General features: G+C 42.4%; 1 protein-coding gene across 2 annotated transcripts in view; it reads left to right on the plus strand.

The window, feature by feature from the left end:
* Nucleotides 1-9,721, plus strand: part of SYNE1 (spectrin repeat containing nuclear envelope protein 1) — a 457,258-nt gene that overhangs the window by 433,995 nt on the left and 13,542 nt on the right. For both annotated transcript variants that reach the window (XM_077775982.1, XM_077775981.1), the window contains 6 exons: nt 630-698; nt 2,294-2,436; nt 4,332-4,458; nt 5,312-5,523; nt 7,924-8,124; nt 9,431-9,559. In XM_077775982.1, the coding sequence (XP_077632108.1) occupies nt 630-698; nt 2,294-2,436; nt 4,332-4,458; nt 5,312-5,523; nt 7,924-8,124; nt 9,431-9,559 (881 nt within the window). The remainder of the gene's footprint in view (nt 1-629; nt 699-2,293; nt 2,437-4,331; nt 4,459-5,311; nt 5,524-7,923; nt 8,125-9,430; nt 9,560-9,721) is intronic.

Raw genomic sequence — 9,721 nt, forward strand, 5'->3', positions numbered from 1 at the left:
ACCATGCAAAATTGAGACTTGCTGTGTCAAATGTATTTACATGAATTCACAAATTTCAAAGGCTTGGCACAGAGAAAGAACGTAAAATATTAATAATATTTATGTTGATTACATGTTATAATTCAGAGACATTGGTTTAGTAAAGTAAGGCATTAAAATTATTTTCATCTGTTTCTTGTTACTTTTTTTAATGTGGCTCTTTAAATGAACCTTTAAAATCACATATGTGGCTTACTTTATTTCCATTGGACAGCACTGCTCTAAAATCTGACTGTCTCAGTTGAAATCCCAGTTCTGCCGATTACTAGCTGTTGAAACTTGGATAAGTAACTTAATTCCTCCGGACCTCAGTTTTTTAATCAGTAAAATGGGAATGAGACTTCCCTGCTCCCTGTAGTGGTTTCTTCAAAGATAAATGAGTGCTCAGAACAGTGCTTGGCTCCTGAGACTTTCTTAATGTGAGCTCTTAATGATTTATTTCAGGAAGCCTTTGGAGTGCATGCTCACGCTCCTCTGTTTATCCAAGAGCTGTATGTCTAGAATGACTAACTTCCTTTTTTTTCCCTAGGAGAGCTCTTTTCCTGCCACCAGGAGTCTAGCTGTCAACTTAGACTGTGCTCTTTTTGCAGATGTAATGATCCCTGAAAGTCCTGAGGCCTATGTAAAACTCACAGAAAGTACAATCAGAAATACCTCTGGTAGGCACAGAAAGCCATAGCAAGCGCCCCTCCCTCACCTGTAACAAGCCCCCTCTCTGAGCACATCTGCTGACCCTCTCGTAGCTCTGTGGCACCAGCATGTTAAGGAACCTTCTTCTTCTCTTACTACTGCAGTAGAAGCAAACAAACAGAAACCCCCAAATGTTTTGTTGCTCAACACCAGGGATAAGATTTCAGTAATTAAGTTTCAGTGACATAACTTCTCAGCTCGTTCAATGCGAACGAGTCTCATCAGGTTAGGCCTATGATGTCCACGAACAGCAGAACATCGGAGGTGGAAGCTCTCATCATCAGCATCGGTGCCTTACCCCCGGCCTGACGGTAGCAGTTCAGTTTGTGACATCAGGGCTCATAGACGCACATCTGCCCCGGCAGTCAGGGCTCAGGGCTCCTGTCCCAAGTCCACCACCTGCATATGTGATGTCAGGCCCACGTAGAAGACAAGGGGCGAGACCAGATGTTTGGCTCTAAAAACAAATTATAATTTAGTCTAATAAGTCTTACCCCGTAAAGTAAAGGAAGGAAACCAGAACCAGTTTGGGTTACTGTTGCACTAGCCAAATTATGGTTCAAAGTAAGCGATTTTGAGGAAGGAGAGAATACAATTCAGACACAATGCCAGGATGTTCAATTGCAGAGTTATTAGTTTTCACTTACATGTTTAAAGAAAAGCTAAAGGACAGGAAGCAAAATAGCATTACTGAAATGGTGACTTCCTGAGTGCGTCCCCATGGGAGACCTCTTCCAGGTGTATTTAGAAGGCCTTTTTTTCAAAAACAAAAATTAATAAAGCTTACTAATACATGTTCTGCTTTCACCCTGTGTTAGCTTCACTCTGACCATCAATGTTCTCATTCAGTCCAAAAATTATAACACACACACATGCGCGCGCACACGCTAATTTTTCAAGAAGGTGTTATATTTCTGAAAGGCAGTGAGCCGGGAGTTTCCGGCTATGACTAAGAGCATGCTTAGATGAAGGGGCTAAAATCTCAGCTTTCTCCTGGTTTTGCTTTGGGATTTAAACAAAAGCCAGCCATTGGTAGTTTGGTATCTCCACCCATCTCTAACCTGGGCTAGTCTTTTCTTCGTTAAAGTCATGCTTTAAGTGAATGGTGCAGCCACTTGGGACTGTCTTCTACTGAGCACCGTCTTCTAGTGAGATGCAGAAAGAAAACACGATTATATATTTTTTTATTTGCCAAGTGCCTGCAGAGAGAGCATAAGAGACCATTGTCTCCTGGTTTTGGAGGAGCAAAAGATTTATAGAGAGGCCTTCCACAACTACAGCATATAGATTTCCAGGGAATCAGCTGGAAGAGGAACAGACACACAGGCTGTTAGAACCCAACGCAGAGTCCTTTTGCAATATCTGGTCTGCTGGGACTCTTCTGCCAAGTGCATTCATTGATTGGTCTGGTCACTTGAACTTCTAACTCACCAGCACGTTAGTACTAAATTTGCTTGATAATTACCCACACGTACGCCATATCTATACCACCCTAGCTGAAGTAATTTCTCAGACTTCTCATTGAATGTCAAGTGCATAAAGATTCTTGTGCTTGACACTGCAGGAGCTCCCAGTGCCTTAGAATCACAGATCCAACAGCTAGACAAAGCCTTGGATGAGAGCCGTTTTCAGATGCAGCAAACTGAAAATATCATCCGCAGCAAAACCCCCACTGGACCAGAGCTGGACTCCAGTTACAGAGGCTATGTGAGTACCCTGACCCTTGCGAACCCAAAACGTACCTGGAAATCACAGTTGTGTGACAAAGAACGGTCCGTCTGTGGCACAGGGCTTTCTGAGATCTCTAAGCACCATGCCGCCCTTGAACTTGTGGGCTTGGGGGTACAAAACAAAGCCCTGCTAGGTTACTGTTTGAGTAAAACTGGTCTGTGCTCAGACCCACTGAACTACTACAATGACCAGCCTGTTCCTTTATGCAGAGAACTGAGGGAGATCCATTTAATTAAAAGCAACAACATGCTTTGGCTCCCAAAAGTGATTGGGATTTTTCCAAATTCAGCTAGTAATTCTTGGGCCAAGGTTATCCTTGGAGCAGCAGATTTAGCTAATAGATTACTAACACGGAATTTGTATTTAGTTCTTCTCTGGGGTTTATTGATTCACTCACTGGCCTTGGGAATGTTTTTTACCCTCCGTTGTCAGTATGCTCGTTTTGGAGAAAACAAATCTGATGAACAAGAGGGATTTGGAGACAAGGTGGGAAGAGATTGTATATATTATTAAGTTCTGTTTTCAAAGTTCCCACCTAGTAAGTATATATTAACTTTATTTGCTCTGCTCAAGTTACCAAATTTTTCCCAGACAACTAGTCATTTTCCTGTATACACTTAAGCAAGAGAAGGTAAAAGTAAGGCTCTTCCATGGATTATCCCTTCTTTTCACACCCAAAAGACTGCCTGGTGAAAGGAAAGAAAAATGAATTTCCCTAAGTCTAATGACAACTCAAAGGTACTGCTTTTTAAAACCAAGGAAGAGAACTGGTCCAGTATATATGGTGATGTTAATGTCCTCACAATTACAGAAGAGTAATCAATTTTCAGTTTATTTCCTGTCCATTATGGCTTGCTATACCAACTTCTATTCTAGTGAAACCTCTTTTTTTCCAAAATATAATAAGGTTTTAGGGCACCTGGTGGTGCACTAGGTTAAGCAGCAGACTCTTGATCTCAGCTCAGGTCATGATCTCACAGTTTGTGAGTTCGAGCCCCACATTGGGCTCCGCATTGATGGCGTGGAGCCTGCTTGGGATTCTGTCTCTCCTCTCTGCCCTTCACCCGCTTGTGCTTTCTCTCCCTCTCTCTTTCTCTCTCTCTCTCTCCAAATAAACTTTAAAAAAATTTTTTTAAATAAGGTTTCATGGTGACCATGCTGACAGTATTACTAAGATTATACTCAACCTCCATCAAAAATAGTCCAAGTAAGCAATGTGATTTGTTAAAGGCTTTGAAACGTGACCTTATGGTTGGTATAGCAGGAGTGCTTAGAATACTGTGTATGACATTAAACGTGAAGTTTCCCTTTGATGTTAGAATCGATTCCCTTAACACCTCTTAAGCGTGGCGTCAGTTTTCTTATGAAACAGCTGGCTTTAATAGTACTTTCTGCTTTTAAGTATTTTAATTATTTAATGCAAAAAAATGTTCCTTTGAGATTTGTGGTAATATTATTGTTCCCACATTTCAACTTAAGAAAGAAGAAGCAACTTGCCAAAAATTATACATTGTGTTGCCAGCCGAGAGCTCTGAGTTTTAAATCCCAGATTGCTTTTTCATCTGTTCTGATTCAGAAATTTTTAAAAAAGTTTGAGGGATTCTCATGCAAAAGGAAGTATGCAAACTGTATCTTCAAGGCATTGCCTTGTGTGTATATGACTACATCCTATGTTTAAAGAGCATGTTTTTGAACTTGATTTTTTTTTAGCAGATTTTTCACACACACTCACACACACACACATACACACAACAGCAAAACACAGCCACTGTCCTTTTTAAGGAACTAGAAAGATATTTTCCCTAGAAGCTCTTGCTCTCGTGAGAATCTGAGAGTCCTGTGACGGGAGCCTGTTTGCTTTGTCTTCACAGATGAAGCTTCTGGGTGCATGCAGCGGCAGCATCGACGCGGTGAGGAGACTGGAGCACAAACTGAAGGAGGAAGAAGAGAACTTTCCAGGCTTTGTTAACCTGAACAGTACGGAAACCCAAACAGCCGGTGAGTTAGTGGCACTCAGTTGAAGAAAGTGAGATAGAAGACCCTGCTGCACTTTGCAGGCCCCTGTGTTACCCTGTGTGGCTGATCTCATTCCGCCCTGTTCTACCTGAAGAACTTCTCTTCATGTTACAGTGACCTCCTGGCAGGATTGAGGGGTCAGCAGAATCACAGTGTTTTCTTCCACATCCCATTTATTTTATTATTTTTTTTTAATATTTCTTTTTATTTCTGAGAGACAGCGAGCAAGCAGGGGTGGGGCAGAGAGAGGGGGACAGAGGATCCTAAGCAGGCTCTGTACCGACAGCAGAGAGCCCCACATGGGGCTCAAACTTATGAACCATGAGATCATGGCCTGAGCCAAAGTTAGATGGTTAACTGCCTGAGCCACCCAGGTGCCCCCCACATCCCATTTACTTTAATGCCCTGTCTCTAACATCTCTTGTCTGCCATTTTTTATGTATGCTGTCTCAGTTCTCCTGCAGAAAGAAACCCACTGAATGTTGTCTTTGTGCATATTACTGCTTATTACTTCATAAAACTCTTTATGGTATTAAATCCTATGTAGTTAATTCTCTTTTACTCCATTACCATTAAAAATGCAGAGAGGACAGACACAGCCAACACACTGGGTTTTTGTTTGTTTGTTTTTTGGTTTTAGGGGTTTTTTTGGTTTTTGGGGTTTTTTGTTTTGTCTTGTTTTGTTTACAGTCGACAACACCAGTAGTCGCTGTTAATATTACTTTTCTTTGTGTTGCCATTTAAAGTTAGCCACCAGTGTATGTTTAATGCATTTCCTAAACATTCTGCATGGAGAAAAACAGCTCCCTGTTCTGTGTTTGTCACTTCCGGCCAGGTGTGATTGACCGATGGGAGCTCCTTCAGGCTCAGGCCCTGAGCAAGGAGCTGAGAATGAAACAGAACCTGCAGAAGTGGCAGCAGTTCAACTCTGACCTGAACAACATCTGGGCCTGGCTGGGCGAGACGGAGGAAGAGCTGGAGCGGCTCCAGCACCTGGAGCTCAGCACCGACATCCAGGCGATCGAGCTCCAAATCAAAAAACTCAAGGTAGCCGCCTTTGGCCTTTCCCACAGTGGCCAGACCAAAAGCCTCCGCGTGGGATGCCGGGTCCGAGGAAGCCACCAGCCCTGGCTGGTCTGTTGTCACCTAGCAGCAGGGGAGCTGTGAACAGAGATGAGCATGAATGCTCTCCTCTCCCCGAGCCACCCCCAATCTGTATTTATAGAGAAGGTTTGGAAGGACCACCTTGTAGAACTAGCCCCCCTATAAGTAACCACGTATGACTTTAATGACTTGGTTCCTAAGAAATGACCAATTAAAACACCCAGGAAACCATTTAACCTCTTTCAAAGGAAATACAAAATGACCAGGTTCCTGCAAGCCTAACTCTAGAGCTAGAATGGTTTCGTCTCCAAGATCATATCTCTGTGAGTTTGTAGAGACCTATTGAAATTGGTTGACATTCTCGAATCAGCAGAACATCTGAACTAGATTATAGTGGTGGCAGAAGCAATTTGCAGTGAAATGACTAAAACAAAACAAACTGTGGGAGTAATTACGGTAAAACACCTGGCCCGGGCATTTGGTTTTGGCCCGGTTGGATGCAGTGCCCAGGATAATGTGCTTTAGCTCCGTCTCTAGGTCTTAACGGCCCTTCTTAGCACAACACTTGAAATGCATTAATATGTGGAGACGTTTGGAAGGATACTGTGGTCTGAGAGCTTGGTTTCTTTTTAATAGCTCCTTCAGTCCTTTCATTTTGTTTGGAGAACTTCAAGATGTGCTTTTCCTCAGAATGGAGTTACCCAGGCTCTCCAGGCTCAACGATTAAGCGTGCTGCCTTTGTGTCTCCAGTTTCATGGACGTTACTTATTTTGGGGCAACGATTTTGTGGCTTATTTTGGTTGTTGTCTGTTTTAACATTTCAAATGGTGAATTGTATCTTCCCCACTGCTGCTCAAACTTCTTCATATAGAACAGCTGCCGAACTAGCCCCATCAGTTTCCAGATGAAGCATCAGATGGTTGATGTGATTTCCACTATCTGGATTATAAGATGCACTTTTCTCTACTTAAATTGTTTTAGTTCCTCTCTGGAAAAATGTAAGGCAGTGTGCGCTATGACCATACCCCTTAATAAGCTGATGAAGAAAATGTTGGCCAGAGTCTGAGACCTAAGTGAGATTAGGGTGGAGAAACGAGACCTTGAAAGTCAGCTTGTATGATAAGAATAAGCCACCCTCTGCATGCCTTCCCAGTCCTTCCTGCCTGTTTACCGAGGATCAGTCTGTGGAATAACCAAGTATCTTTCCACAGTATCTCTTGATCTCATAATATTATTTACTGCATTTTAAGAATCTATTGAAAAGTAAAAAATTAAGACAATCTGGAGACATGACAGAAATGTTGAGAACTTAGAAGAAAATGTAGTCTGAGTAGATGTGATTTGCAGGCCCGCTGACCCTAAAATAATCTGGGGATGTTTAAACAGTACCCAGATATTGAATTATTAATGCATAACTATGTGCTGCAGGAGTTCTTAGAATAGTTGCATATTCTAATAGTTGCAATAGTTGTGGGAAATGCATAAAGCAAAATCCAGGTGCCTGGTTTTTTGTGAACTCAAACTAAATTGGTTAGCTGTTGAAATATCCAGTCCATTCTCTGCCATTACAAGAATGTGGCCTCTGACATAAGCATAGATCTCAACCTGTGGGCCACTATCTGGGCCTGTTGCGTCAGAACAGCTGGAGGCTAGTGCCTGGGAATCTGCTTTCTTAGCAAGTTTCCCATTTCATTCTTCTGCACACAACTGTGAGTACCATTGGTCTAGTGAAATGGGATTCTTGTGCTAGAACCTTTCCTGCTGCCCAGAACTCCTGGAGCCGAGTCTGGGTTTGTCTTGTCTTATTGTTGAACTCCTGTGATGTGAGTTGAGTTCATCATACTCCTTAGTTCATTGCACAGGGTCATTGATGCTTCCTGCAAAGTTCCTCTTAATTTGGCTTATTTTATCTTTTTCCCCCACTGTTTTTTAATCTCCATTCCTGAAACCCATGGCAACCATTTGTAAATACTTCATGAGTATTCTTACTAAATTATTGGTTCATATATGCATGAAAAACATGGATTTGTGTGTGTGCACATGCATTTTAGATCACATAAATGCTCTTGTACTACACACATTGTTCTGTTTCTGACTCTTTCACTCTACTTCGTATTTGCAGATCCATTCAAGTTGTCAAATATGCATCTAATCCATTTCCTCTGACCGCAGTGTCGTCCTCGGTGATGGGCACGACTACACCCTATCTAGCTACTCTGTTAAGGGCGGTTTTAATTAGTGGACCTTTTAATTTGGGTGAAGCATTTCCTAAGGTCTTAAAATATGTTTTACGTGTTTTCATTGTCATTTTCTTTGTTTGGTTGTTCTCCTTTCTCTTTTTAGGAGCTCCAGAAGGCGGTGGACCACCGCAAAGCCATCATCCTCTCCATCAACCTGTGCAGCCCCGAGTTCACCCAGACAGGCAGTGAGAAAAGCCAGGATCTGCAAGATCGCTTGTCCCAGATGAACGGGCGCTGGGACCATGTGTGCTTGTTGCTGGAAGAGTGGCGGGGCCTGCTCCAGGACGCACTGATGCAGTGTCAGGTTTGCGGGGCTTTGGGCGGGTCATGCTCCAGAGTTACACATCTCCAGTGCAGCTGAGTCCATGACTTGATTTATCAAGGTCACTTTCAGGGACACAATTACTTCCCAAAGTCAGGATTTGGAATACGATCACTTTGTGCCCAAACAATTCATCATACTGGAGGATTTGTACATTTGAACAGGAGTTCAAGCAGCTGGACCCCATCTTTTATCCAGCTAACAAAAGACTATTCCCACAAGTTTATCTCAGCCCCAACTCATTCATTCATTCATTCATTCATTCAACAGATATTTACTGAGCACATTGGCAGACATTTCCTGAACATGAAAGTGAGCATTACAAATATTAACTTATCCATTCTACCACAAGTATTTGAGGAGTGCCCTCTCTGTAACAGAAACTGTACAGAGCAGTCAGGACACACCACAGTCTATACATACTTTGTTGCAGAAGACAAACAATAAAAATGCAAATAAATGCTTCATCAAGATGCTTACAGGTGTGGATGATAAGAGTAACTGAGAAAGGCCACTTTGGGAAAGAGGTAAGGAAATTTCTCTGAATTTTCGAGCTGACACAGGAGGGATAGTGCCATGAAGGAGACAGATCCAACAGGATGTCCCTGAAGCAGGAAAGGGCTTAGTGTCTTTAATATCAGAAAAGAGGCCGGTGTGATCAGATCGTAGTCAGAGAGGCAGGGAGTGATAAGAAAGATCAGGGACATGGTCAGTAGCCAGATCATGCAGGACCTTGTGGGTCCTGGCCAGGAGTATTTTCTATTCTGAGCACAACGGAATCCTTCTTTCCAGGTTTGTATGTGCCCCAAGAAAACCTTGAAAGCAAGTACCTAAGCTGTTGTTTCCCCCCGCACCCCCTCCTAGTCCAGTGCCATCTACATAGGAGGTCTTCAGTGACTAAACATTGACTAAATGAATGAACGAATGGATGAATAAAGGCTATACAGGATTGGATTAAGGTCTTACAAGAGGGGAGGTTTGAATACAGAGAAAAGAGAGGGGAGCAGAGCTGCTCCCTTCCAAACAGTGCAGTCATTGAGTATTTGGTGCCGGTTTTTCTTTATGTCTAGATCTCCCTCACATAACAAACTAGATGCTTTCGGTGAGCCTGTGATTGCAGACCATTCTAACAGCACCCATGCCTTCCTCAGAAAGGAGTCGTGTATGAGATCTTAACTCCAGCGCATCTTGGCCAGCGGTAGCAATTGTAAAGAATGGAAATTTAAGCTGTGAGGGAGAGAAAAATATATTAAGATGGTTTCATACTCCATGTTATTTCCCCCCATAGGATTTCCATGAAATGAGTCACAGTTTGCTTCTTATGCTGGAGAACATCGACAGAAGGAAAAATGAAATTGTCCCTATTGATTCTAACCAGGATGCAGAGTCGCTTCAGGACCATCACAAACAGCTTCTGGTAAGATGTGTGTGCTCCCGCAGCCTCTGGTTATTGTTAGCAGCAATCCATTTCATTTTCAGAAGAAGAACGTAAGTGATTATATATAAATATAATATATATATAGCTACAAAATATAGAATATATTTATTATATATATTTACCTTTGCATACCAGTCTCCA

This window comes from Crocuta crocuta, unplaced genomic scaffold (genome assembly GCF_008692635.1).
Source record: "Crocuta crocuta isolate KB4526 unplaced genomic scaffold, BGI_CrCroc_1.0 scaffold25, whole genome shotgun sequence".
Lineage (NCBI taxonomy): Eukaryota > Metazoa > Chordata > Mammalia > Carnivora > Hyaenidae > Crocuta > Crocuta crocuta.